The sequence below is a fragment of the Drosophila nasuta genome, chromosome 2L (assembly GCF_023558535.2).
Source record: "Drosophila nasuta strain 15112-1781.00 chromosome 2L, ASM2355853v1, whole genome shotgun sequence".
Taxonomy (NCBI): Eukaryota; Metazoa; Arthropoda; class Insecta; order Diptera; family Drosophilidae; genus Drosophila; species Drosophila nasuta.
Window position 1 is genome coordinate 6373973 of NC_083455.1, and position 27146 is coordinate 6401118.

Below are 27146 nucleotides of genomic sequence, written 5' to 3' on the forward strand. Positions count from 1 at the left end.
CTCAAACTTTTAATTTAGTGAATAGTTTTATGACTAATCAAGAAGTACAGCAAGATTAGTGAGTCAAGTGCAACCCAATAAGCGGAGATTAGAATCCAGATCATTTGCTAATTTAAAAAATGAAAATATCGCGAGCAGCTTCGCGAGTTCTACTTTTTCGTATATGTTTATGTTACATATGGTAACATACATATGTAAATACTGGTAGGTGCGTATACATTCTATGTCTGGATTATGTGCTTAGCTATATTTTCTGTTATTGCGATGCAACATACTTGCTATAATCTACAAATGGATAGCACAAATGGAGCTTTTTTGGTTGTTTTGTCTGGTTGTCTTCAAAATTTTCCATTCAGTTAATATTAAATTCTAAACCCATATGCATAAGATAAGAAAACCGACACTAAAATATTATATATTACATAATAATTGTTTCTCGAGCATAATGCACTGATAAAATGATGAAATGCAGTCCAAGGTCGTTTCCCCTGGAAATCAAGCATATTAGTATTAAAACTGTAGAGGTTAGAAAAAATAATTTTCATATATCTTCTTCAAATTATAGGATTTGTTTTTTATATGGCATTTATTCGGAATAAAATAATATTATATTATTTTTAATATTTTACGCATCAAAAAGTCGCTCCGGCATTCCTCTACAGAATGAAGTCTTATCAAGTCGTTTTTAGCTAAACTCTCGAAACGAGAGAGCTGAGCGGATGTCTACTTACAGAAACAAGACTCGCAAACAAGACTTTATTCTTTAGTTTAGTTTAAAACGCGCTATAGAGCTGTTGAAATCTAGTGAAATGAAAAAAAATATAATTTTTTGTATTAGCTTTCTTATTTTTTGCAATTATTTTGCAATAATTAATGCATATGGACATGTTTGCCTTAGACGAGACCAAGTAACATATATGGATGAAGAGCTTGCATATGTATCCGTGCCATACAAAGAAAAAAATTGGTATGGACGTTATGTTGTTAAAACCAGAATGCAATTTCAGTGGGTTCCAAAGGTAAATTTACAAACCGAATCTGAAACATATAAGAAAGCTACAGTTGAGTGTGTATGACTGTGAGATAGCCGCTATCCATGTTAAATCAAATCAAAAAAGTGCGGTATTAATTTTAAAATATACCGAATTAATGGACTGCATAATGTGTCATAGAGTGCCAGACTGTCAGCCAAAGCAACTTAGACCCAAAGTAGTGCGGTATTAATTTAAATATATACCTAATAAATATTCTGCAAAAACACTAAAAATATTTCAATATACTTGATATATTTATATAGAACTACATTCAAAATATAACAAGAGGGCAAATATATCAGACTGTCAGCCAAAGCAATTAAGACCCCTAGTAACCATGTACGTAGGTGTTTTTCCCGATACAAAAGTATTTTTTTAATAACTTATACAATTTTTATATGATTGAAAAATTTCAGGTATCATAAAGTCTACAGTTATTATTGCACAATATATCTGGACTCTAAAAAATTTCAAGAAAGTTATATCGCTATTTCTTATATTCTCTCCTTCTGTTTATTACATACATTTCCTGGAGGCACAAAGTAATAATATCCTTCTACCGTATGGGTAGCGGGTATAACAATAGTCAAAAATTTAAACAAAAGCTAATGAATTGAAAACGGCAACTGTATTCCTGATAAATATCAATAGTCTATCTAACTTAGCCATGTCCGATGTCTGTCTGACTGTGTAAGATTTCAGAAACTAAGAATTAGAAACATAAAAAGTGAAGTTCTTAATATACCCTGAATAAGATAAGCACAAGAAGGAATATTTGTAGAATAACGTAATAAACTGTGAATTATTAGAAATTAAAAGATTATAAAAGCATTGGACACTACTCTGTGTCAAATCGTCTCGTAGTCAAGCCGTAGTCAAGACGTAAACAGAGTGAGTAAGTTGTAACTTCCGGAACTGAATATGAGTAATGCGCAATTGCGTCTGTTTATATCCGATATATGTATTCATTCGCACATTTTTTCTTGCAGCTCAAATATAAATTTCAAAACACTTATTATTGCTGTGAAGAATTTGAATACATTGAAAAAACGTGTCCCGAGCATAGTTATTGCTCAAGCTCATATGCCAAATGTGTATGCTATGATGGCTATTCTGGAGATGACTGCACGTTGATCGATTGCGATAATTGCGGGACGAACATGCACTGCTACTCGCCCAATAAGTGTGAATGCAACACAGGTTACCACAAGATCTATGACGACGATGTCGATTGTGTACCCGAATGCAACCCGCGATGTGGAGCTCATAGCTTCTGCTCCTCGCCCAACAACTGCGAGTGTGAAGTGGGCTACAAGGCAGTTGTGAACGGATACAACTCAACCGATTGTCGTCCAATCTGTGCTGAGGAATGTGCGCCACACAGCAGTTGCACTGCGCCTGGTAAATGTGAATGTGATGAGGGTTGGCATATGACGGATGGCAAATGCCAGCCAATCTGCAGTTTGAGCTGCCAGGAGCACAGCATTTGTAAGGCACCGGAATTCTGTGAATGTGTCGAGGGCTATCAGCAGAGGGAACCAGATGTCTGTGTCCCAAGCTGTCCCAAGGGATGCGCCGCCTTTGCTAGGTGTGTGTCGCCCAACCAATGTGAATGCTACGATGGCTATGAGATCAGTGCGGAATCAGCGCAAGAGTGTGTACCAAAGTGTATGCAAGGCTGTCCAAATGGTCGATGCATTGCACCTGAAAAGTGTGCCTGCAACTCTGGCTACCTAATGGGCCCCCAAAACAGCTGCGAGCCCCAATGCAGCCCTGCCTGCCAACACGGAATCTGCACTGGTCCCGACACCTGTGAGTGTGAAGCTGGCTATCGGTTCGCTGCGAACTCTCAGCATATTTGTGAGCCGATCTGTGAGCCAAGTTGCCAAAATGCCGCCTGTTTAGCACCCCAGATCTGCATCTGTGATGTGCACTACGAAATGGACATGTCTGCACCTGGGCACGTCTGCAAGCCGAGCTGCCAATTGGAGTGTGTGAATGGCACATGTGTGTCGCCCGATGTGTGCGGCTGCTTGCCGGGATACACTGGTCCAACTGTCGAGGGTAACTCCTCCATTTGCCGACCTCACTGCAGCGGGGGTTGTGAAAACGGTGTCTGCACTGCACCCGACACTTGTGTGTGCTTTGCTGGCTACGAGAGCAGCTCGCAGGGATGTCAACGAGTCACGACTACCACTACTTCTACCACTTCCATCTCCACCACAATCAGCGATACGCCTCCCTCTGATACTACCGAAGATCTATCCGAATATTGTTCGAGCAGCTGCAAATGTTGGACTGAACAATCAACTGAGAACGGTGTTAACACCTCGGGCAAGTGCTTCAGCAAGTGCATGGATGACTTTGAGAAGGCATGCTTGCATCCCTCCAAGTGTCGCTGCAATAAGTCAACAGGACAGCTACACTGTGACGTCGATGGCTCCAGTGAACTGCGAACGTTTTTCTGTTCAGAGATTAGTCCAAAAGATGATTTGTCCTCGAAGGAAGCTGCCTTAAACGCTTCGACGTCCGACCAAAGCGCTATCAACTGGCAGACAATCCTAGTTTGGTGTGTTGCCATAACCGTCCTCTTGGCAATGATCTCGACTGTCGCCTATCTCTATCTTAGGCATGAGAGCCAACAACCTGCACTTTACTCTGGCATCAATGGCAGATTTGAGAATGTGCAGTAAGCAATTGCTTAATTAAATATTATTATACATAAAAATAACATGTATTTTATAACTGTTTTATTTACTGCAAGTTTAACACTAATAAATCATACGTTATCCTGTAATTGTTTTAGTCTCCTTAAACAGGCACACATATCGTCGAGTGCTCGTGGTATGTGAAGCCGGGATCGCAGATGCATCGATTCCGGCTCACGCAGATTCCATTATTGCATTTCCTGGAGGATATATAAAATATAATTAATTATATGTATATAATAGTCTAATAAATTAATTTTGATGATAATTAAATAAATTTAGAACGTCATCGTTAGTAAAACTCTTAGACTACTGAGCATATGCTTTTCCATTTAACTTTCAATATTATTTGTAACAGCTGTGATAGAATAAAGCAATATGTAACAAACCTTTAGCAAGCAATTATAGAATTTTGGGATTAGATGACTTAAGCAAAACTAGATTGGTAGACTCAGACTTCGAAAGCTAGATAATTAACAAATTATATACATTAGGGAATATTTTTTAAGTTCTCATTCTTAAAATTGTATTTACTAGCCCGAAATGTGAAAATGTATGCCAGACATTTAAATTAGCAAAATGGAAATTAGTTTTCTTCCTATTGCAGTTGTAATTCTTGTCAATATACTGTGTTGTCCGATTAGTATATGACTTAAATGATTGTCTGTGCTTAGCGAATACTCACTGATAGCAATCGGTCTGGCAGACGCCATCCTTGAGCGTGTAGCCCGCTCCGCAGTCGCAGATGTTGTTGTCCCGGCAAAGGCCTCCAATGCCACAGTCGGGATCACAGACGGGCTGGCAGCCATTATTGTCGGTCAGCTGATAGCCCTTGGCACAGCTGCAGGTCTCCGGCTCGGTGCAATTGTGGCGTCCGTTGTTGCTGCAGCCGCTGCTGCAGATGGGACGACAGAAGCGACGCGTTTCGTCCAACGTATAGCCCGGATCGCATTGGCAACTGCCGTCAAGGAAACAACGACCATTCTGACAGCCCAACGGGCAGGCAAAGACACAGTCTCCATTATCGTTCTTCACGAATCCCTCGAAGCAATCGCACTCGCCGGGCATACGACAAACACCGTTCAGGCAGCCACAAATCGGACGACAAACAGTAACGCCGAGATGCCGTATGGCAATGGTGCCGGTGCAACAGACCTCAATGTTGGCCAGCTTGTTGGCCATATCTGATGATATGATATTTGCCAACGGATACTTTGACACCATATCGACCCTAAGCAGAGTATAACATAAATATCACATCTAAAGTGTAGGACTCGTACTTACGGCACCCAAATGCGGCACCTGTGATGCTCACGATCCGTGACTGACTCGTGAGCACGCACCAAGTACTCACGACTCAGCGGCTGCTGTTGGTCATTGTCCACTTGGTTGTAGTTTCCGCCTGGTCGCTGATAAGGCGTCTGTAGGGGCAGCTGCTGCCTATTGCCGTTGCTGCCACCTGAATAGTATCGAGATTCTTGTCCCGCTCCTCGCCGATTGTCATAACGCTGCTCGTACTCCGAGTAGCTGGTCACATTCAGAGCAATGCTGGCCAGGCACAGCATTATCATTAGCCACTGACAATGCAAATTCAGTGAGCACATTTCCACATACCAATCTGAACACAGTTGTTGCTCGCGAATCACTCGCTAAATTCAAACTAAATTCTCATGTTCCGCTGCTGTTCCACTGCCCTAATAATTCCGAAAGCCGCTTATCAGTTGTTTTCTGTTCCACAGTCGAAGCATTTCGGAAATACTTACTATATACATATTTTACATATGCCTCGATCCTCTCAGTAAACAACCTTGCGAAAGCCGAGAAGTAGTTTTTTTGAGTAAGTACAGAGACCGCAATTTACTTATTTAATAGTCATAGTATTTATTTTTTATTTTTGATAGCGATATATTTACGATTTGTTTTGAAAAATATATTTGTTTCTCAATTGTTAATTATTAGTACAATTAGTACAACGCATTACAATGATTATTTATTACTACGCAGAAAATAAAACTAAAATTAATTCGAAGTGCACACTAAATTGCCTAATTTCTATTCAATCTTCAATGCAATGATTTTTATATGAAATTTGAGGAATATTACTACAAAACTATGGCAACATATTAACAATTTTATTTATTAATTTTTTTGTTATCATCCTGCAAATACAACTTAGAGATGGAAAACTATGCCGTTATTTAATATTTCTTTATTCTGACAAATTGTATATTTTATATTTTAATTATTTTTATTTCAAATGAAATTATTTCTACAAATCGATTTCTTTATTTATTTATTTTTTTTTAAGTCATTTGGATTTTTTGTAATTAAGAATTTTCTATAAATTGCCAGATATATATCCAAGATTGATGTTTCAAACTTTTTCCTTACATCTCATAAGATGCAAGTCTTCTCCTATAATATATAGTAATGTACATAAAATAAAATAAGAAACATATTTCGAAATTTGATGTCTTCAAACTTCTTCACATAGTCTTCTCTTAATTTCCGTCTCTCTCTCTCTCTCTCTCTCTCTCTCTCTCTCTCTCTCTCTCTCTCTCTCTCTCTCTCTCTCTCTCTCTCTCTCTCGCTCTGTCCATCTCTTATTCTGTCACTATTTCGAATTCTTCTCCTCTCCTCACAGGCAGAATGTTGAAGTACTCTTAATTCCAGTGGTACGCAGCGTCTCGCTAATAATGCTTTAATTAAAAGCCCGTCCTCTTATCGCTGCTTTCCTCCCAGAGCAACGATTAGGCGCTGACCCGTTTCTCTAACTTGCCAGTCGCCGGAACAACAGTAAACAACTGCGAGTTGAATGTTGCAGAGCGGCAAAGATGCGTACAGTATTAGTAGTGTTCCGGATTGCGGCGATCGTGCCCAGGAGAATGGTTTTTGCTTGCCAAGCGGTCGCTGTCAATGCTTCAATGACTATCGAAACAACAATGTGTGCCCACCTGTCCGTTGGGCTTTCCCTATGGCACTTGTAGATGCGACAAGGGCTTCGAGCTGGACGGCTCGAATGCGAATGCTTTCCCAACTACAAAAAGCGTGAAAATCGCTCATCCTGTGAAAGCTATTGTTATTTGTGAGTTTAAAATAACATACTATAACTTAACAGTGTAGTGTAGAGCTGCTTGCCTTTAGATATATTAAGCGCTAGGCAACATTCAGGTTAATGTAATAGTTTAGAAATGAATATAGAACCACCTACGTTTAGATAAAATAAATTTCCTAGTAACAGGCACACATATTGTGGATTGCTCGTGGTATGTAAAACCGGGATCGCAGATGCATCGATTGCGGCTCACGCAGATTCCATTATTGCATTTTCTGGAGGAAATATGAAATAGAATAAATTGTATATAATCGCTTACTAAAATTTTTTTGATAGTAAAACTCTTAGACTATTGAAAATTGGCTTTATCATTTAACTTTCAATAATATTTGTAACGATAGATAGACCTAAAGCTATATCTGGCAAGCCTTTAGAAAGCATTTCTAGAATTTTGGGATTATTTGACCTAGGCAAAAGTAGATTGTTAGACTCAAACTGCGGCATAAATAAATAAACAAGAAATAATATACTTTAGGGAATACTTTTATTTTTAACAAATGGACACCATTTGAAAACAAGTAAAAAAGCTAGTGTACTCGACTTTCAAGTCGAGACACTACCAGCTACGCATTTTTAATAAAACTGTATTCCACAAATATACTAAAACTATACCCCAAAAATACTAAAATATACAAAATAATATACCGATATACGTTCAAAATATACCTGACTGTCAGTCAAAGCATCTAAACCCCGATTGAAGTAGGATTTTTATACCCAGTACTAATAGGGTAGAAGTGTATTACAACTTTGTGCCGGCAGGAAATGTATGTAACAGGTGGAAGGAGGCATCTGCGACACCTTAAAGTATATATATTTTCTTGATCAGCCGAGACGTCCGTCTGTCCGTATGAAACACTGGATCTCAGAGACATAAAGACCAAAGTTTAACGTGAGAGCCTGTCACAAGTGACTTTATCTCACTGTGCCCGAGTACAGGGATACAATTTAAGAGTTGATCAGCGCCCCCTGGAGACTCTCCGCAGATACACCCTGAATCTTTTGGATGTAAATCACAGCCACTACAATACTCCTCGAAGGGCCACAACCCCGCGGACTTTGTCCGCCCTGGCACGAGTCGATCAGTCAGCGTAGCACAGCATCCCACTCCACGTGGTCGAATGCTCCTTTGAAGTCCACGAAGACTTAGAGTACATATCTGCCGGCCTGGTGTCGACAGTACTCCTCATGTGCCTCCAGGCATCCTCCACACAGCGTCCAGGTTGAAATCCAAATTGCCATCGGCTGACCATGATACCCTCAAGCACCTTACCAAAGACTGGAAGCAGACATATACCACGATAAGAGCCAGGATCGCTCCTGTCCTCATCGGGCCCCTTAAGCAGTAGCACAACGCGTGGGCATTTCCACTTAGAAGGAAAAAGTCCTTCGACTAAACAGCGGGCATACAACGCTGTAAGATGCTGAGGAATAGCACGCCATACCTCCTCGCAGATCACTCCAGTGATGCCGTCCATGCCAAGCGATCGTCTGCTCCGTAACCTAGCGACACAAGCACTCACTTCGTACTCATCGAGTATAAGCGGATGCACATCTGGGATAGCAATTGTGGCATGTTACGACTGGCTCGCACTTTCAACCGTGGGGACATCCGCAGGTCAGTAGCAAGTCTCTGTCACGACAACGACCATTCTGTACCCGCCGTCCCTTCTGACCTCACGGCGCTTTTTAAGGTCGGCATTCCACCAGACCACTTTCCGAACGGCTCTCGGCTGCCTGCGTCCAAATACATAGAAGTGTACACTGTGTACCAGTGAACGCGTTGCAAACACTTGATCGTCAATGGACATCTCCGTGTAGTCCTGCGGAACGACTGCCTACGCGCAATGAAGAAGTTCCAGGACCGAACAGGAGCATCGCTCTCGACACAGATCAGGTTGTGGTCACTGAAGTCCCACTCGTCCACTCGACAGCCATATGTGGCCCACATAGACGCTGTTTTGTTGGCAAAACAGCTGACCTCATTAAGCACTGGATTCACTCAGTCAGCAGTTCACCCCGTTGGTAGTTTAAGTTGCCACGCTCGAGCGATTTACTGAAGCACATGGGGAACACTACGTTCGCATCCAAGCCAAAGAAAACCGAACTGCTACCAGCAAGTAGTAGCACGTAATCTAAGTACGCAATGTACGGCTCCAACTCCGTATTGTATTGGCAATATACGCAACTCAGAAAGATTGAGCCAAATCATCCAGTGACACTCACGCATACGCCAAAGTCCGTTAGGACCAACTCAATCGGCATGCAGATGGCATCCGGGTCGTCCAAAAAGATGGCAGCTCGAACACCGATCAAAAAGCACACGCATCCCGGACGGAATGCCCGTAATGCAGTGAAATCTGTCGACAAACGGGTCCTGCACCAAAGCGAAAATGTGGCGGGAGTCTCGCACCCGAACTAAAAGTTCAATGGTAGCGGCTCGACCTCGACCACAATTACCTTGATGAAGCTAAACATCTTAGCACCTAGTTTGCACCCTCGCTAAGCCCGCACCATATATTGGGCATATCTCCGACAGCATATAGTGGCCGAAGGGAAAACCGCAGTTTCGGCAGTTCACGGGGCTAGCAATGCCCGCAATGACGGCATACTTCGCTTTTCAAGCGCCATCTCAGAGACTATAAGAGATAGAGATATAACGACAGCATTTGTTATATTTGCACGCAGATCAAGTTTGATATATACAATAATAATAATAATAATTGTGATTCCTGGTTGCGATCAGATAAAAATTGTCGCAGATATTAAGGAAATACTTTTGTATGGGCAAAAACACCTACTTACTAGGGGTCTTAGTTGCTTTGGCTGACAATCTGGTATATTTTGCAGTATTTTTATATTTTTGGATTGTGGTACTATATGGATATGTAAAATATACCATTTTGTATATGTTTAGTAGTTTTGTAATATATTATTTTGGTATATTATGAGCAAAATACTGCAATATTTTGCTTTTATTCAAAATGGTTAGCGCATATCTGACAGTCGAGCACACCTGACTGTAGTTTTCTTACTTGTTTGCAATACAAAAGTATCTTTTAAAGAACTTCTACAATTTTTATCTGATTTTGGGGAGTCAAAAAATCCAGAGAAAAAAAAAACTCTTATTATACGATTATTTCGATTTGAAAAATTAGGCGTTGCCAAAATTTGAAGAAAATTTCATCTGCGTGCAAAAAATACAAATGTCATCGAAAAGAAATTATAGCTTCATATCCTACAGTCTCTGAGATCTAAGTGTTCATACGGACAGATGGATACCCTCACAAATAGACAGACGGACAAGGCTATACCGTCTCTGCTGTTTTTGCCGATCAAGAATATTGTGACAGAAATCGCATAATATTATTGCTAAACTGATAAGTGCTTAGCTGCTTACACAAACGAATCTTCTGATTCCTAAAAATCTATTAATTAATCCGAAATGGACTAATATATAGCAGGCGTTTAAATAAGGTAAATTAAATTTAGTTTTCTTCGTAGTGCACCTAATTGTAGTTGGAAGTATCGTCTTTTTGTGCGGATTAGTATATGACTTAAATGACTGTCTGTGCTTAGCGAATACTCACTGATAGCAATCCGTCTGACAGACGCCATCCTTGAGCGTGTAGCCCGCTCCGCAGTCGCAGATGTTGTTGTCCCGGCAAAGGCCTCCAATGCCACAGTCGGGATCACAGACGGGCTGGCAGCCATTGTTGTCGGTCAGCTGATAGCCCTTGGCACAGCTGCAGGTCTCCGGCTCGGTGCAATTGTGGCGTCCGTTGTTGCTGCAGCCGCTGCTGCAGATGGGACGACAGAAGCGACGCGTTTCGTCCAACGTATAGCCCGGATCGCATTGGCAACTTCCGTCAAGGAAGCAACGACCATTCTGACAGCCCAACGGGCAGGCAAAGACACAGTCTCCATTATCGTTCTTCACGAATCCCTCGAAGCAATCGCACTCGCCGGGCATACGACAAACACCATTCAGGCAGCCACAAATCGGACGACAAACAGTAACGCCGAGATGCCGTATGGCAATGGTGCCGGTGCAACAGACCTCAATGTTGGCCAGCTTGTTGGCCGTATCTGATGATATGATATTTGCCAACGGATACTTGTACACCATATCGACCCTAAGCAGAGTATAACATAAATATCACATCTAAAGTGTAGGACTCGTACTTACGGCACCCAAATGCGGCACCTGTGATGCTCTCGATCCGTGACTGACTCGTGAGCACGCACCAAGTACTCACGACTCAGCGGCTGCTGTTGGTCATTGTCCACTTGGTTGTAGTTTCCGCCTGGTCGCTGATAAGGCATCTGTGCAGACAGCTGCTGCCTATTGCCGTTGCTGCCACCTGAATAGTATCGAGATTCTTGTCCCGCTCCTCGCCGATTGTCATAACGCTGCTCGTACTCCGAGTAGCTGGTCACATTCAGAGCAATGCTGGCCAGGCACAGCATTATCATTAGCCACTGACAATGCAAATTCAGTGAGCACATTTCCACATACCAATCTGAACACAGTTGTTGCTCGCGAATCACTCGCTAAATTCAAACTAAATTCTCATGTTCCGCTGCTGTTCCACTGCCCTAATAATTCCGAAAGCCGCTTATCAGTTGTTTTCTGTTCCACAGTCGAAGCATTTCGGAAATACTTACTATATACATATTTTACATATGCCTCGATCCTCTCAGTAAACAACCTTGCGAAAGCCGAGCAGTAGTTTTTTGAGTACAGAGAGCGCAATTTACTTATGTATTTAATAATCAAAGTATTTATTTTTTATTTTTGATAGCGATATATATAGAATTTACGATTTGTTTTGAAAAATATATTTGTTTATCAATTGTTAATAATTTATCAAAATTATTAATAAGCAGTAACTACAACGCATTGCAATGACTATTTATTACTACGCAGAAAATAAAACTAAAATTAATTCGAAGTTCACACTAAATTGCCTAATTTATATTCAATCTTCAATGCAATGATTTTGATATGAAATTCAAAGATTATTACCCCAAAACTATGGAAACATAAAATATTTTTATTTATTTGTTACCATTCTGCAAATACAACTTAGAGGTGGTAAGGTATGCCGTTATTTAATATTTCTGTATTGAGACAAAGCAGTACTCTAGCTATTTTTAATTGAAATGAAATTGTATTATACATTATATTATATAAAATTATTATTATACAAATCGATTTCTTTATTTATTGTCTTGAAATGTCTTGAAACTGTTTCATTACATCTTATAAGATGCAAGTCATCTCCTATAATATATCGTTATAAGAAACATATTTCGAAATTTGATGTCTTCACATAGTTCTTCTCTTAATTTCCGTCTCTCTCTCTCTCTCTCTCTCTCTCTCTCTCTCTCTCTCTGTCTCTGTCTCTCTCTCTCTCTCTCTCTCTCTTTCTCTCTCTGTCCACCACTTATTCTGACACTCTTTTGTATTCTTCTCTCCTCACAGGCAGCATGTTGAAGTACTCTTAATTCGAGTGGTACGCAGCGTCTCGCTAATAATGTTTTAATTAAAAGCCCGTCCTCTTATCGCTGTTTTCCTCCCAGAGCAACGATTAGGCGCTGACCCGTTTCTCTAACTTGCCTGTCGCCGGAACAACAGTAAACAACTGTGAGTTGAACGTTGCAGAGCGGCAAAGTTGCGTACGAGTTAAAACAAAAAAAAAGGAAAAAGTACTATTAGAAATGGGAAAATTGCTACAAAAGCTGTCCATACAGGTCAGTTTGCTGCTGATGTTCATCTGCCTGATGCAAGCTTTAGACTTTCACGAGCAGCAGTTGCAGCAACAGACGCTGGACGAGCAGCTGCGCCTGCAACACCAGCAACAGATGCAGCAACAGCAGCGTGAGCAGCAGCTGCTACTACGTCACGCCTCCACGACAACGACACGAAAGCCCTATGTGATACCCCAAGGTCTGTCGCTGCCACAACGCGGAATAAATCCGCCGAAATGTTTCCGGGAAGTGCCGTAAGTCGAGACGTATGTGAAGACGGACGATAACTACTATAATATTGTGTCTGTGGTTAGTGCTGTGTTCTTTCAGTACGACAAGGATGTAAAAATCGTTGGCAACAGCACCGTCGATCGGTACTTCAATGTCATCGAGGTCTGCTGCAAGGGCTGGCGGCGTTACGAGTATGATTGGAGCAGATGTGTTCCGGATTGCGGCGATCGTTGCCAGGAGAATGGTTTTTGCTTGCCAGGCGGTCGCTGTCAATGTTTCAATGACTTTGTACTCAACTATCGCAACAATTGTGTGCCCACCTGTCCGCTGGGCTGTCCCCATGGCCAGTGCTTTTTGAATGGCACTTGCAGATGCGACAAGGGATTCGAGCTGGACGGCTCGAAACGCTTCTGCCAGCCACAGTGCAACACCACTTGTGGCCACAACGAGATCTGCATGGAGCCCGGCAAGTGTGTCTGTGCCGAGGGCTATGCCAGAGGATTGCGTGAATCCGATTCCCTGGGCTGCCAGCCCATGTGTATTCCCGATTGCGGCTATGGACATTGTGTAGCACCAAATCAATGCGAATGCTTTCCCAACTACAAAAAGCGTGAAAATCGCTCATCCTGTGAGAGTGATTGTTATTTGTGAGTTTAAAATAAGAGGTTTAAATACTGAACGAAAATTATAAGGTATTTGGTGAAGAGCTGCTCGCCCTTAGATATAATATATTAAGCGCTAGGCAACATTCAGGTTTAGAAATGAAAACAAAAGCAGCAACGTGTATATAACATAAATGCCCCAGTAACCAACTGTTTTAAAAAAAATATAAAAAAAACAAAGATTTACATACAAAATATTTTTCAAAGTCAAATGTTTCAAATTAGAAAATTAGTTTTGTTGATTGAGAACAGCAACTTATTTGTTTTGTGGCATTATATGAAATAGATCAATTTAAATGTTTCAAAGAGGACAAAATCATCAGTATTAAAATAATAATTCGTAAAGAAAACGTCCGCCACTCAGACAGACTGACAAATACAAAGTCCATATTACAGACCTTAAGAACATTTAATTTACTATTTATTTTGTATTTTATGCTAGTTAAATTTTATCTTACCTTTTATTAAATATTGTTTTGTTTTAAGAGTAATTTCCGCATAGTTAAAATGGAAAATCGTCAGTTCCAAACAAAGTAATTCGTAAAAAAGACTTCTGTCCCATAGAGAAACAGACAAATGGACTCACGCACATCAATATTTACGGCACACCAAAAATATTTGCTTATTAGTAATTTATAAATTTGATTAAGTCATATATAATTTACCTTATTAACAACACACTACTGATATTAATTGACTTCATCCTCTTCATTTAGTCGATGTGAGAATGGCTTCTGTGCAAATCGCACAACCTGTGTGTGTCAAAATGGCTATCGATACGATCAGAACACGACCAGCTGCCTGCCGGACTGTGGAGACGACTGTGAAAATGGGGTTTGCATTTCCCCGGGAAATTGTCGCTGCTTCAATGGCTATGTGAGGAATCGACAGCGTTGCGAGGCGGTCTGTGATCGCGGCTGCGGCTTCTATGGCCGATGCATTGCACCCAATGTGTGCGGCTGTGCCGTTGTTCCAGGCCCCTTTAGCAGCTACCAGAGATGCGAAAATGGCTATTGCAATGCCGAGGGACACTGTCGCTGTGTGGTGGGCAAGACTCGATTCATTGACATGTGCATGTCCCCGGATGCGGTTACCACATATGCTGCCATGAATCCACCGCGGGTGAATGCCTCGCTGATGCATGAGTTCGATCTTCTGCTGGGCAGGCACTTTACACTGGGTGGTGTCGACATGTATCACTCTTCCATGTGGTGGGTGTAATGTGGAGCGATAAGCATACTATAAATGTAAATCCAAATACGCATAATTAATATTTACGTTTTCGATGTCAAGCATAAAAGAAAATATTGTCTTGAAATTGAAATACAGACTAAAACAATATACAGCGCTTGTTATCAGCATCCCAACGGCATTGGCGTAGCTGAAAGGGCGACTGCTCGCAGTCAACTGAAATCCCCCCTTGAGCGACACCACTGCCCAAAAATATACTCTTAATTATCTAGCCACAAGTCTACAACAGTTCAGTTTCTTCTCTATAAGTGCTTCGTCTACAGCGACAACAGTTCAGTTTAAAGCGCGAACGCGACAGTTTTACAGACAGACAGAGAAATGGTCGCGCCATATACATTAATCGGACTGCTGATCGGCTGTCTAGCATTGGAATTACCTTGGCAGACACATGGTCAATTCTGGAAGAACTCGCAGAATCAACATCAGAGCTGGGAGCGAGAGATGATTGCATTACGCGATTCGGGAATTTGCTACAAGACTCAAGTGTAGATACCGTCCAAAGAACTATCCATCTACATCAAAGCATTCCTCTCAAGATCATAATTTTGCAGTGTTGAGACCTTGAATCCCGAGCTGAGACAACGACAAATCTCCTACTGCTGTGACGGTTATCGCAATCGGGGCACCTCGAAAATACTCAAATGCGAGCCCATCTGTGAGGAGGATTGCTCCAATGGTGTCTGTATTGCACCTGGCAACTGTGAGTGTGCTCCAGGATTTTATAGAGAGCTGGCTCGTTGCCGCATATATGGCGACTAACATTGACTGCGAATTGTTAACTATTTAAATATACATAATAAAATTAAAGCCTGCTATTGAACATTTATTTTTGTGTTGTTAGAATACAAACTCAGAACTATATTTAGCAAGTGTCTTATGCATATGTGTGTGTATTCTTGACTTTCGTAATACCTCGAGAGCCGGCATTGTTCATTGCTTTTGATTTTTATTAAATAATGTTTTCACGAACAGTCTCCAACATTGGAATTTAAAAATTTTGATTTAGAATATAAAAAATAATGGGCATAAAAAAAATTTCAAATTTTAATTCATAATAAATTTTTCAAATATATTTGACTAATGCGATCACGATTAGATATTGGACACAGCAGATCTATAGAATTGAAACGTTATGCGTAGTAACTGCAAATGAAAATTAAACTTAGATAAATTCACATTATGTAGTAATTCACTTTTTAAACTACTGAACAATTTTGATGTAGGTGATTGGTCAGTTTTGATAATTTTAACATAACCGTTGCTTTTTGTAAAATCCATTGTGAAAATCAAATATTTTACTTACCGAACTCGACAAAACCTTTAATGCGTTAAAATTCGTTAAGCTAATCAAGTGTAAAAGTTTTTACACAATCATTTAATCTATTTACGGTAATTTCATAGTTAAACAATTCATCAATGTTTTGAAAAGTGAACAAAAATGCCGAATAGCTACATTTACTAAAGTTTTTATATAGTTACCGAATGGAAAATGTGTGTAACCCCATAAATCTGTATACGAAATTAGAAAATAAAAATGAAAAGGAATCCTAATTTTAAAGTTATATACATTTTTTATGATTCCCGAAAAATTTGTTGCGATTAAATACAAATCTTAGAAGCTATTATGTACTGCAATTAATGGCTGCTGCTGTCTGTCTTTTTTGTATTGCTTGCGAATCTGGTATATTTTTAACTCTAAATTAAAAATTTACCTTTTTAAATATAGCCTTAGGCATACTTCAGCAAATTTTCGATATATAAATTGGGTATATTTTTAGAAAAACAACTTTTGCTTTCTTTCTTATTTAAGGAAAATACCTTTCAATTTTAAATTTTATTGTAATAATGAATAAAACATAATATTATTGGTAGGTTATATTGCTACAAGTTTTTAAATAAAGTAAAGTAGAATCTGTGCTCAGTAAATTGATAATAATTGATAACTTTATTAAAATGCCCCCACACGATTAATTAATAGAGTCAAAATAGTATGCGTGAGATGATAAATAATCTTCATTCGCCGACATTTCTTTTGAAGAATATTATTTTATTGAACGACTTAATACAATCAATACAAAATGAGTAATATATTTATCATAACATATCGAAATAAGTCATTATTTTATTGTTTGTTTAGTATTAAAATTAACATCTTCATCAATCTCTCTCAAATAAAATGGTAAATTATCGATGTTTACTCACTCATCGAATTCTCGGAATAAAACATAAACAAAAAAGATTAAACTTTTGACAGGTTGAGACCAGCTTGTCAGCATCGAAAATAAAGCTTATGAGCAAACCAGAGAGCGTGGGTTGTGCCCTCTGGGGTAATGAAAACAACAAACAATAATTCCAAAGAAACATCTGATGAGAGAGTAACCTTCGTTTTATTGATAGACATATTGCGAGGTGCTGATTAGAAGCTGAGCTCTGAGCTCTAGCTTGAAACTAGAGGCTGGAGCCGTTTTGCGACTGGTTTGAGTATTTAAATTATTGTTTTGAATCTGCTTTGCGCTTAGTTAAACTGCAGCAGCTGTGAAGTTCAGACGTGTGCAGTTCATCAATTTGAATTCGTTATTTATAACCTCTCACCAAAAGCTACATCAGGCATGAGGTCATCGTGGCAGCTGTTCATCGCATTAGCGGTGCTATCAACGCTTTGCAGCATCGCCCAAGCCCAGTACAAGACGGCAGGCATCAAGACTCGGCAACCTCCGCCACCGTCAGCCAATCTGCAGTACTTTGGCAATGCCACCGAGCAGCATCAATATACAAACTATGGCAGCTACAGTTCCGGTTATGTGCCTGCAGAGACGTATCAAGGCGGCAGCTTCAATCAGTACAACGGACACTATGTGCAGCCTGTGATCCCTGTAACTCCTGCACCACAAATTCTGGATGAGACGGCGCTGTTCATTAACAAAACTCGCTCGGCCATGGCCAGTGGCATCTGCTATAAGGAAGTTCCGTAAGTCGAGGGGAGGAGGGCGGGGGAAACCCCATTGCATAAGCTTCAGTAATTATCACAGTGTTTTTTGAGGCAATTGAAAATAAGCCAGTGACACATTGAACTAACGACCTCGACATCCTCAGTGGCTTGATAATGAAATGCGTCTTGAAATTCAATTCAATGTGCGATTACAATTAATGTACAAGTATGAATGTGCTCTTGTATGTGTAATACACATTGTGTATGCATTTCAGTTTGAATGTGATATATTTTGTGCGATTAATTTGACGCAGACTTAGAATCAGACTCAGACTCAGTCCTAGAGCAACAAGAGAACTGTTAATGATATGAAGCTGCAATGCACTACAATGAACTTATATTCATTGAAGTGCACTCATATAAGTTTTTAAATTTATATCTTGAAATATTTGTTTAAAAATGAGTAGCGAATAACTCACAGCCGCGCAGACTCGACTGTGTTTATACCCGTTACCCATTTTTGCCACGCCCGAAAATCGACAAAAATCTAAAAGCATGAATAATTTTTGAGCTAAGTCGAATATTGGTACAGACTATAGTAAATATAGTATTTCTTATTCATGAGATCGGATGATAATTGTAGAAGGTATTTAAGAAATACTTTTGTATGGTAAATAACGCCTATTGTAATAGGGTATCAGCTGCTTTGGCTGACAATCTGGTATATTTTGACCTGTAAAGCGCATTTTAAAGGGATAACTTAATCGATATACCAAATACGGTCTTATAAATATGGTATATTTGAGTATTTTTGGTGCATTACTTTGTATATTCTTATAATAATACCTCATTGCTTTTGTTTAGTCGAGTACACCCGACTGTAGCTTTCTCACTTGTTTTTACTTGTTCTATAAACAGAAGCTTGGAGAATATACTATATTATTTTGAATTTGTAACTGGTATTTTTATTAGTTTGTCTTCAGATCAAAGTTTCATTTATACTTTAACTGTTTTCCACACCTTTTCAATCATACGTACATAGTTAAGGCAAATCATTTGTAATTCTTTTTTAAATTTGGTCGTTTTCTGATTATTTTCAATTTTGTAGAACTGCCTCATTGCTGCATGGATCGCGGGACAACTACGTTGGCAATGGCACAACTCCCGACAAGAGCCGCATTCAAGTTTGCTGCGAGGGATACGAACGCAATCCGCACATCTATCGTCGCTGTGAGCCAGTCTGCGCTGACGATTGTCCCAACGGGATCTGCACGGCGCCTAATACCTGTGTCTGCATACCGGGACACGTGAGGAACGTGGAGGGTAAATGCATCTCCACCTGCCCCCTGGGTTGTGGAAATGGCGTGTGCGATGAGCAGAATCAATGTCGCTGTCATGAGGGCTACACCTTAGATCCCGTTAGCCAGAAGTACTGTCTGCCCGAGTGCAAGCCAGGCTGTGCCCATGGCCATTGTGTGGCACCCAATAAATGCGACTGTCTGCCTGGGTATCGGCAAGCAGCCGATGGCAGCTGTGCTCCCGTCTGTGAACAGTGCGAGAACGGACAGTGCACGGCTCCAGGAGTCTGCAGCTGTAACACTGGCTACTTGAAGGTTGAGGGACGCTGCGAACCCATTTGCGAAAAGTAAGTCGATCAACTTAATACCCTATATTGCTGCTAATGAATGTCTTCAATAGACCCTGCCAAAATGGACGCTGCACTGCGCCCAACACCTGTGAGTGCCAGCCAGGCAATGAATGGGATCACAAGAGTGGCCAGTGTGTGCCCCACTGTGATATTCCTTGCTTGAATGGTGTCTGCATTGGCCAAAACAAATGCGAGTGCAAACCTGGCTACATTCTCGACGAGCTGCAGCGCAACATTTGCCAACCACACTGTCCACAAGGCTGCCCCAATGGCTTCTGCAGTGCGCCCAATTTCTGCATCTGCCAGCCGGGATTCATCAAGAGCGGCATCAAAGGACGTCAGAGCTGTCAGCGCGTTTAATATGCATTTTTATTTATAATTAAAGTCGATCTGTGTCTATGTCTCATTCCCAAATCAAATTAAACAGACGTCCAATCAGTGCATTAAATTCGTATTTCAGTTCTTCACTTCGCTCCCTCCGCCGATCCAAGCTACTTAGATGATGTTCAATGTGCTGCGGCTGCAGACAGCGACCAACGAAGTTGACTTGTCCAGTTGGACACTGGCAATGGCCATTGGCATCACAGCTGCCCAGCTGGCAGAGCTGATTATCAGGAACACAGCCACACACATTGGGTGCCAGGCATTTGCCATACTGGCCACAAGATCTGAAAGTAAAGTAGGGAAATCTTTTAAACATTTGTAGTTCACTTCCTGATTAAGAGAAAGACTCTAGAAATTGTTTGAAAGTTCTTTCGAACTTAACTGCCATTCAGTCTATCTTACTATACTTTTAAAAGTCTCTTAATTAATTTGAAGTTGCAATGATATGACTGTTGAGTGAATTTGAGGATTTATTAGCTTTTATACTAGCAATTCATAAGGATTTTTATACCCGCTACCCATAGGGTAGAAGGGTATTATAACTTTGTGCCGGCAGGAAATGTATGTAACAGGTAGAAGGAGGCATCTCCGACCCTATAAAGTATATATATTCTTGATCAGCGTCAACAGCCGAGACGATCTAGCCATGTCCGTCTGTCCGTCTGTGTGTCTGTCCGTCTGTCCGTCTGTCCGTATGAAACACTGGATCTCAGAGACTATAAGAGATAGAGCTATAATTTTTTTTTTCGACAGCATTTGTTATGTTTGCACGCAGATCAAGTTTGTTTCAAATTTTTGCCACGCCCACTTTCGCCCCCGAAAATCAAAAAAATCGAATAACAAGCGTAATTTTAAAGCTAGAGTTGCGAGTTTTGGTATATACAATATTTACTATAGTAGTTATGATTCCTGAAAATTTGGTTGCGATCAGATAAAAATTGTCGAAGTTATTAAAGAAATACTTTTGTATGGGCAAAAACGCCTACTTACTAGGGGTCTTAGTTGCTTTGACTGACAATCTGGTATATTGTGCCGTCTATGGTATATTTTGAATGTGGTACTATGTCGATATACCAAATATACCATTTGGTATATTTTTAGTATTTTTGCAATATATTCGGTATATTTTGAGAAAATACCGCAAAATATGTTTCTTTTATTCAAAATGGGTAGCGGGTATCTCACAGTCGAGTACACTCGACTGTAGCTTTCTTACTTGTTTAAGTTTATTCAATAACCATTTCACTAAACTTACCACTCTGCTAGTATTCTTTCAGTTATTATTTCGAATTAATAGTGGTACTTTAAATTCAAGATTTTGATCTCAAAAAAAAATTCACTTTGAGCTACTTTTAAAAGCTTCTTATATTATATACTGAAATCACTACTTTTTAATCTAACTCATTTTGGGCATTTACTGTCAATACTTTGTGATATTTGAAATTTTTGAGTCTCCCAAAAAAATGTTGCAATGAAGTTACTTTTCAAAGCTTCTTATATACTGAAATCACTCTTTTTTAAACTAACTCTTTTTGGGCATTAACTGTCAATACTTTGTTGTACTTCTAGTTAGTACAACTAAATTGAAATCAAGCTTATATATTAGTTCTTTAAGACTCACCGCTCGCACTTTGGTACACAGCTGTTGCCGTGCAGCTCGTAGCCCTCGAAGCAGCGACAGACACCAGGAGCCATGCAAACTCCGTTGCCCTGGCCACAGTTGTCCTGGCACTCGGGCAAGCAGCTGGTGGTGTTGACATCATAGCGATAACCCTCTCGGCAATGGCACTTGTAGCGTGACTCGCAGAAACCATTCTCGCAATTACTGTTAATATTAAAAGTAAGGTCAGAGGTTCGTCTTTTTTTATAAATTCGAACTGGTTGCACTCACATGTAACACTCGGCCTCGCAGACATTGCGCTGAGGTCGCTTTATAAAACCGGGAAAGCATTCGCATTGATTGGGCGCCACACATTTTCCGTATCCACAGTCTGGGGCACAGATCGGTTGACAGCCCAATTGCGCAGTACGGCGATAACCAGTTAGGCAGTTGCATTGACCAGGAGCCACACATTCCTCATGTGTGCCACAGGCGGTGGGACACTCGGGACGACAGAAGAGACGCGTCTCGGCATCGAGTACATAGCCTGGCTTGCAAACACAGGTGCCATTGAGATAGCATCGTCCATGCTGACAGGCGATGGGACAGGTGTGAATGCATGCACCCTGATCATTGCGCACGAACTCTGCGAAGCACTCGCAATATCCGGGAGCACGGCAGAAGCCATTGCGACAGTTGTCTGGCGAGCTGTGGCCACAATCTGGCACACAATGCTCCGAATACGGATCTGGGCGATAGCCATCACAGCAGACCTCAATGCGATGATAATAAATCGTAGAGCCATTGCCACGCACAGGAGAATTCTTCAGTGTCTGAAAGAAGATTGCACTAAGGCGTACGAAATACTCTTACTTTTAAACTCCGAAAAAGATTAAAACATTGTTACTTACGGCAGCTCACGCTGGCACAGATGCTGCTGCTGCTGGCGCTGTCGTGTTTGACTGAGTGATTCGAACTCTCCCTGAACGTGTATATCGCCATAGAGCTCCGCTTCGGCTGCTGACGTCGATGTCGCTGTCGTTACCTCTGCCAGAGCTAACGTCAACGTTAGCAGCGCTGTTAAAACACTCCAATTACAACGCATTCTGTGTTGTTTCTCCCGCCAGTTTCATTCATCGAATGAGCAACTCAAGATTGCGGCTCTTGCAAGCGGAGCCCTTATCAGTATCACGCTTCACCCACTTGCTCTCAGACTCTTCTTCTCTTAAGTCTCTCGATTGGCAAAGCACATACATATACATATATACATATATTAAGTGTTCAGAGAAAAATGCCTCTTTCCCCTAAATGTCTATGAAAGTTGTCAGTGACATCGAGCTTCACATACATATTATTCAAAATATATTAATAATATAACAATACACCTATTGCATAAGCATTTGCTAAATTACCTCGGTAATGCTGAAGATTTTATTAAGCACAATGGAATTTCAAATAAAGTGCTTCGGACATATTGTTGTCATTGTTGACACTTCATATCTTGATCGAAATTACAATTGCAAATTCAACTAAAATGTGGTGAAAAACAGGAAAATACTAAGGATGCATTCGCAAAGAAGGCATTCTCCGCGAAGAAGATGTCATCGAATGCCTTAAAAATATATGTGATGCCATATGTGGTTACAATCAGATATGTATGGATGGTCAGTCAGCTGTGCCAAAAAAATTTAATGCAAATTCGCAGAACTTTACTTAACGTTACCTGCAATGAAGCATTCCAGTTCCAATGTATTCTGTATTGCTCTACGATTATGGCTCATGGAAGAGTATGAAAACTTTTTCTATGAGTTGAGATTCATTTAAGAATGTTAAGCAAAGTCAGCCTTAAAATATTTAGGATTATTTTTTTAAATAAATGTGCGTTATTTTACAAAATTTACACTTTATATTTATATTATTTATAAGCTAGTTCAAAAACATTCATGAATAACATCAAATTACAAAACTTTGTGATTTTAACCAAAAACCTTAAGATTTCAATATATGTTCTCAACGCTTACGCATAATATAAAATAAAGATCTTTTCGCTGAATATTTTTAATTTCTAAAAATATCACAATGTACCACATTTTCCACAATTTCACAATTAATTGAATTCAGTACACATAATCAAATTGATGATGCAGCACTGACAGCAAATTCACCTAAGTGTGAACAATATCGATATCAAGGTTCTATCTAACCAAAATATATCTAAATATACAAAAATATAAATCATGAGCTAGATTTAAAACGTGAGTAATTGCAATGCGGGTCTCAAACAACCATTTTGGTCTCGCAAATGTACATTTGCGTACCTAATTAGATGGCGAAGGAATGAAAGAAATAGAAAGGGCACAATATGAATAAACCTTCGACATTAGAACGTATCTCTTACGATGCAATCATTTGTGATTCCGCCCAGCGTGCCATGATCCTGCAAAGCCAATTACAACCATCCTCATCTAAGCGGCGCATTGTTCCAAATTAGAAAAACAATTACCACATTTATTATAAATTAAAAACATAAACAAACATTAATACTGAGCAGAAAAGAAAACATTAACATTAATAAATTCCAAGCTTCCGGCCGATCCAGTTTGTTTGTTATTAAATACATTGCATTTAAATCGTCAATATGATGTGTAAGTTTACTAATTATTGTCGACCGCTGCATTATATTCAAAAGCTAAATTAAAATTTTTTAATATTGTTTATTATGTTTTCTGCATATTTCATATACATATCTATCATATCAAATGCAACTAACGTTCAGTGGAATCAATAGAACAAATTTGTGTGAAGAGTTATCATGACTTAGAGCAATTACTGATTACTAAGAACATATTAACATACTACTTAGTTCATAAAACTATAATCATGTGTCTAAGTTTCATTCCAAGACTTCAGTGCCTTGAATCATTTTGCTCCCCGCATCGCCCAGGCTGCTTCGATAATGATCATTGTTCCGCAAACATAGGTAGTATGTTTTATTCAGCTATTTAAATTATCCCTGAACCAAAGCTAATGTAATCATAAGCAGCGCTGATGCATTCCATTCCGCTCGTTCCTCGCGCCATATTCATTCATCGAATGGGTAACTCAAGATGACAGCTTAATTTAGTGAAACTCTTATTTTTCATATATTTTCTACATATATGTATATAGTAGCAAATTGCGAAACCAGGTCATTCATTTGACTCGAGTGTATAATACGAGGGTAGGCTGATAAAAAGTCGGCCTTACAAACAAAATACGTTTTTTTTTTTAATTTTGCTTTTTTATTTCTCAACATAATCTCCTTTTCGACGTACACACTTGGACCACCGATCCTCCAGTTTCCCAATACCTTCCATAAAATAGGATTTGTCCAGGTCCTCAAAATAAGCGTTTGCTTCACAGATTACCTGTTTATTTGACTGAAATTTCTTACCCCCCAAGCCATTTTTTTAAGTTTGGAAATAAATAATAGTTACAGGGTGCTAAATCTGGAGAATAGGGTGGATGGGGTAGAATTTCGTAGTGCAATTCACATAATTTCGACATGGCGACAACGCTCTTGTGAGTGGGAGCATTGTCCTGGTGAAACATGTGCGGCCTTTTTTACTTCAGCTCCGAATCAAATCGTCCCAAGAGATTGAAATAGTATTCTCCCGTAATTGTTCTGCTTTTTTCCAGATAATCCACATGAATTACACTTCGGGCATACCAGAAAACCGTTGCCATCACCCTGTTGGCCGATAAACCGATCTTTGCCTTTTTCGGTGCCGTTTCTCCAGTTGAAATCCATTGCTTTGACTGTTCCTTACTCTCTGGTGTATGGTGATGAATCCAGGTATCGTCAACAGTCACAAAACGATGAAAACATTCGTTTTTGTTTGCGTTAAGCAATGCCAAACTCTCCTTCGCAATGTGCAAACGGTTGCGTTTATTTTCCATTGTGAGCAATCGCGGCACACATCTTGACGAAATCTTACTCATGTGTAAAAATTTGTGAAAATGCTTCCAACGCGTTCCCGAGAAATGTTTAGAGCATTTGCAATCTATCGCAGCTTGATTCGGCGATCATCTATCATTCCATGGACTTTATCCACAATTTCTGGTGTTGTCACCTCTCTGCGACGACCCGGGCGATAATCGTCAAAAATGCTTGTCCGCCCGCGTTTAAATTCAGCAGTCCAATATTTTATTGTTAAAAACGATGGAGCTGAATCCTTATAAACTTTGTCTAGCTCCTTTTTAATATCGTCGTTGGATTTCTCTTTTAAAAACAGAAATCTTATGACAGCACGATATTCGATTTTATTCATGTTGACGACAATGCAAAAGTGAATGCGCTAAAAGTCCCGCCAAAATTACCAGTGTTGATAAAACCGAATGAAACTTTCATAGTAATCAGAAAACACTAATCGAATAAAATATTTACGAATTTTAAAAAATTTTTTTTCTTTGTTAGGCCGACTTTTTATCAGCCCACCCTCGTAACTACGTAAAAAATATTTATTCAAAATATAAAAAGCACATGACTTAAAGTATACGTTTTACTGGAGATGCAGAATTGCTCTGCGGTTCCTAAGCCCCTATGCAGTTCTCAACTTATATAGGTGACTAGCATTATTATGGTGTAAGATTCATATACCAGCACAATTGAAAAGCAACATAAATAGCGAAACCATTTGGCAATTCATCTCAGTATTGTGAAAGATTTTTTCAAAGACCGGCGATTAAAAAAAAAAACGAAACATGAAAGAGAAATGGTACAAATCGGGACTCTTCTGTTTATTGATGTCACTTGTGGTCTTAAATATTGGAGCAGACGAGACTCCAAGTGCGGAACAGAACCCAACAAAAATTGAGTGTGACGAAACATGTGGTAGTGGAAATCAGACCCTATTTGACAACTGCACATGTGGTTGTGAAGAAGGATATGAAAAAGATGATCAAGATTTTAATTGCGTAAAAAGTGTTTGTGCACCTGAATGCCCTTCCATGGAGGGAGTGAAATGTCAACGGAATGAATGCGTTTGTAAAACAGGATATTTGAATGTGAATGGGAAGCCTGGAGCCCCTAACTGCGTTTTGAATACAACAACACAGTTTACCGAACAAAGGTTGGCAACAAAACCTGCACTTCCCACCAACAACAATATACCAACACCTATCCTCACTACTAATAGCACAAATGTAACATTACCACATACTCCCACAACTCAAAACTCAACGGCAACGAAGGCAACCTCACTTACCCCAACCAGTCAAGGCACTCTAACAATACATCTAAACATAACCACCATCACCCAGGATTCGAATCCTGTGAAAAAGCCTGACGAACAAAAATATGTAATGGGTAAATGGGCCATCACCGGAATTATCGTACTTGTAGCTTGTCTGGTTGGAGCTTTAGTATATGTGTGCTATAAGAACAGACATCGGGGATCTCTTAGAATCGCCACATCAACTACATTATAAGTTATCTTCTAACTTATCTCGGAGATACTTCCAATAAATTCAAATAATGAAATAAATTTCACTTCATTTATTAGTTTAGATGGTTTAAAAGAAATACAATAGAGTAAAAAAATCTCGCATATAATAGTTATACATATTATCGATCAAACTCACCGATTCATTCTCATAACCAGTATTTCTATAAATTGTTACGATGTTAATCATTTATATGCAACGGAATTCGTGTACATTGTATTTATAAAGATTAAGATTCATATACCACCACAATTGCAAAACAATATAAATAGCGAGACCATTTGCCTATTCATCTCAGTACTGTGAAAGACTTTTTCGAAGATCGGCGAATAAAAAAAAATTAAAA

General features: G+C 39.7%; 8 protein-coding genes across 9 annotated transcripts; 5 read left to right on the forward strand and 3 right to left on the reverse strand.

Annotated features, from left to right (window-relative positions):
• The first annotated feature begins 794 nt into the window (after positions 1-794).
• Positions 795-3800, forward strand: LOC132788063 (tenascin). The gene is made up of 2 exons (XM_060795363.1): positions 795-1019; positions 2024-3800. The coding sequence occupies exons 1-2, from the start codon at positions 810-812 to the stop codon at positions 3725-3727; spliced, it is 1914 nt and encodes a 637-aa protein (XP_060651346.1). The 5' UTR covers positions 795-809; the 3' UTR covers positions 3728-3800.
• On the reverse strand, positions 3790-5408 carry LOC132788072 (epidermal growth factor-like protein). The gene is made up of 3 exons (XM_060795374.1): positions 5027-5408; positions 4428-4973; positions 3790-3942 (listed from the first exon to the last, which is right to left on the reverse strand). Exons 1-3 carry the CDS (start codon positions 5344-5346, stop codon positions 3846-3848), a joined length of 963 nt encoding a protein of 320 aa, XP_060651357.1. The 5' UTR covers positions 5347-5408; the 3' UTR covers positions 3790-3845.
• A 321-nt stretch (positions 5409-5729) lies between these two features.
• Positions 5730-11438, reverse strand: LOC132798551 (epidermal growth factor-like protein). Of its 2 annotated transcripts, XM_060810450.1 has the most exons (4): positions 11047-11438; positions 10448-10993; positions 6954-7072; positions 5730-6898 (listed from the first exon to the last, which is right to left on the reverse strand). In XM_060810450.1, the coding sequence occupies exons 1-4, from the start codon at positions 11364-11366 to the stop codon at positions 6834-6836; spliced, it is 1050 nt and encodes a 349-aa protein (XP_060666433.1). In that variant the 5' UTR covers positions 11367-11438; the 3' UTR covers positions 5730-6833. The 2 variants fall into 2 exon arrangements, with proteins under 2 accessions (XP_060666433.1, XP_060666434.1); XM_060810451.1 differs by lacking the exons at positions 5730-6898; positions 6954-7072 and adding an exon at positions 9406-9496 and having other exon boundaries at positions 11047-11436.
• Positions 11439-12460: 1022 nt separating this feature from the next.
• On the forward strand, positions 12461-14845 carry LOC132788081 (tenascin). Its single transcript, XM_060795386.1, has 3 exons — positions 12461-12865; positions 12926-13489; positions 14221-14845. Exons 1-3 carry the CDS (start codon positions 12582-12584, stop codon positions 14723-14725), a joined length of 1353 nt encoding a protein of 450 aa, XP_060651369.1. The 5' UTR covers positions 12461-12581; the 3' UTR covers positions 14726-14845.
• A 163-nt stretch (positions 14846-15008) lies between these two features.
• Positions 15009-16523, forward strand: LOC132788103 (cell death abnormality protein 1). Its single transcript, XM_060795425.1, has 2 exons — positions 15009-15240; positions 15307-16523. Exons 1-2 carry the CDS (start codon positions 15074-15076, stop codon positions 15512-15514), a joined length of 375 nt encoding a protein of 124 aa, XP_060651408.1. The 5' UTR covers positions 15009-15073; the 3' UTR covers positions 15515-16523.
• A 748-nt stretch (positions 16524-17271) lies between these two features.
• Positions 17272-19780, forward strand: LOC132788093 (epidermal growth factor-like protein). Its single transcript, XM_060795413.1, has 3 exons — positions 17272-17723; positions 18793-19329; positions 19383-19780. Exons 1-3 carry the CDS (start codon positions 17365-17367, stop codon positions 19690-19692), a joined length of 1206 nt encoding a protein of 401 aa, XP_060651396.1. The 5' UTR covers positions 17272-17364; the 3' UTR covers positions 19693-19780.
• Positions 18883-22421, reverse strand: LOC132788089 (epidermal growth factor-like protein). The gene is made up of 4 exons (XM_060795399.1): positions 22228-22421; positions 21608-22165; positions 21338-21541; positions 18883-20000 (listed from the first exon to the last, which is right to left on the reverse strand). The coding sequence occupies exons 1-4, from the start codon at positions 22419-22421 to the stop codon at positions 19736-19738; spliced, it is 1221 nt and encodes a 406-aa protein (XP_060651382.1). The 3' UTR covers positions 18883-19735.
• Positions 22422-26026: 3605 nt separating this feature from the next.
• Positions 26027-27146, forward strand: LOC132798848 (uncharacterized). Its single transcript, XM_060810838.1, has 2 exons — positions 26027-26427; positions 26494-27146. Exons 1-2 carry the CDS (start codon positions 26060-26062, stop codon positions 26783-26785), a joined length of 660 nt encoding a protein of 219 aa, XP_060666821.1. The 5' UTR covers positions 26027-26059; the 3' UTR covers positions 26786-27146.

What these genes read in the sequence shown, in the direction of transcription:
- LOC132798551 (XM_060810450.1), bottom strand. Translation starts at nt 11,366, where the DNA reads ATGTGCTCACTGAATTTGCATTGTCAGTGGCTAATGATAATGCTGTGC. An exon ending in TGTCAGACGGATTGCTATCA is followed by an intron (nt 7,073 to 10,447) that starts GTGAGTATTCGC and finishes TATTTCCTCCAG; the next exon opens with AAAATGCAATAATGGAATCT. An exon ending in GAAATTTATTTTATCTAAAC is followed by an intron (nt 6,899 to 6,953) that starts GTAGGTGGTTCT and finishes AATGTTGCCTAG; the next exon opens with CGCTTAATATATCTAAAGGC.
- LOC132788103 (XM_060795425.1), top strand. Translation starts at nt 15,074, where the DNA reads ATGGTCGCGCCATATACATTAATCGGACTGCTGATCGGCTGTCTAGCA. An exon ending in ATTTGCTACAAGACTCAAGT is followed by an intron (nt 15,241 to 15,306) that starts GTAGATACCGTC and finishes ATAATTTTGCAG; the next exon opens with TGTTGAGACCTTGAATCCCG.
- LOC132788072 (XM_060795374.1), bottom strand. Translation starts at nt 5,346, where the DNA reads ATGTGCTCACTGAATTTGCATTGTCAGTGGCTAATGATAATGCTGTGC. An exon ending in AGGTGCCGCATTTGGGTGCC is followed by an intron (nt 4,974 to 5,026) that starts GTAAGTACGAGT and finishes TACTCTGCTTAG; the next exon opens with GGTCGATATGGTGTCAAAGT. An exon ending in TGCCAGACCGATTGCTATCA is followed by an intron (nt 3,943 to 4,427) that starts GTGAGTATTCGC and finishes TATATCCTCCAG; the next exon opens with GAAATGCAATAATGGAATCT.
- LOC132788089 (XM_060795399.1), bottom strand. Translation starts at nt 22,421, where the DNA reads ATGCGTTGTAATTGGAGTGTTTTAACAGCGCTGCTAACGTTGACGTTA. An exon ending in CTGTGCCAGCGTGAGCTGCC is followed by an intron (nt 22,166 to 22,227) that starts GTAAGTAACAAT and finishes CGTACGCCTTAG; the next exon opens with TGCAATCTTCTTTCAGACAC. An exon ending in TGTGTACCAAAGTGCGAGCG is followed by an intron (nt 20,001 to 21,337) that starts GTGAGTCTTAAA and finishes CTTTACTTTCAG; the next exon opens with ATCTTGTGGCCAGTATGGCA.
- LOC132788081 (XM_060795386.1), top strand. Translation starts at nt 12,582, where the DNA reads ATGGGAAAATTGCTACAAAAGCTGTCCATACAGGTCAGTTTGCTGCTG. An exon ending in AAATGTTTCCGGGAAGTGCC is followed by an intron (nt 12,866 to 12,925) that starts GTAAGTCGAGAC and finishes GTCTGTGGTTAG; the next exon opens with TGCTGTGTTCTTTCAGTACG. An exon ending in TGTGAGAGTGATTGTTATTT is followed by an intron (nt 13,490 to 14,220) that starts GTGAGTTTAAAA and finishes CTCTTCATTTAG; the next exon opens with TCGATGTGAGAATGGCTTCT.
- LOC132788093 (XM_060795413.1), top strand. Translation starts at nt 17,365, where the DNA reads ATGAGGTCATCGTGGCAGCTGTTCATCGCATTAGCGGTGCTATCAACG. An exon ending in ATCTGCTATAAGGAAGTTCC is followed by an intron (nt 17,724 to 18,792) that starts GTAAGTCGAGGG and finishes TCAATTTTGTAG; the next exon opens with AACTGCCTCATTGCTGCATG. An exon ending in TGCGAACCCATTTGCGAAAA is followed by an intron (nt 19,330 to 19,382) that starts GTAAGTCGATCA and finishes TGTCTTCAATAG; the next exon opens with ACCCTGCCAAAATGGACGCT.
- LOC132788063 (XM_060795363.1), top strand. Translation starts at nt 810, where the DNA reads ATGAAAAAAAATATAATTTTTTGTATTAGCTTTCTTATTTTTTGCAAT. An exon ending in AATTTCAGTGGGTTCCAAAG is followed by an intron (nt 1,020 to 2,023) that starts GTAAATTTACAA and finishes TTTTTCTTGCAG; the next exon opens with CTCAAATATAAATTTCAAAA.
- LOC132798848 (XM_060810838.1), top strand. Translation starts at nt 26,060, where the DNA reads ATGAAAGAGAAATGGTACAAATCGGGACTCTTCTGTTTATTGATGTCA. An exon ending in ACACAGTTTACCGAACAAAG is followed by an intron (nt 26,428 to 26,493) that starts GTTGGCAACAAA and finishes CACTACTAATAG; the next exon opens with CACAAATGTAACATTACCAC.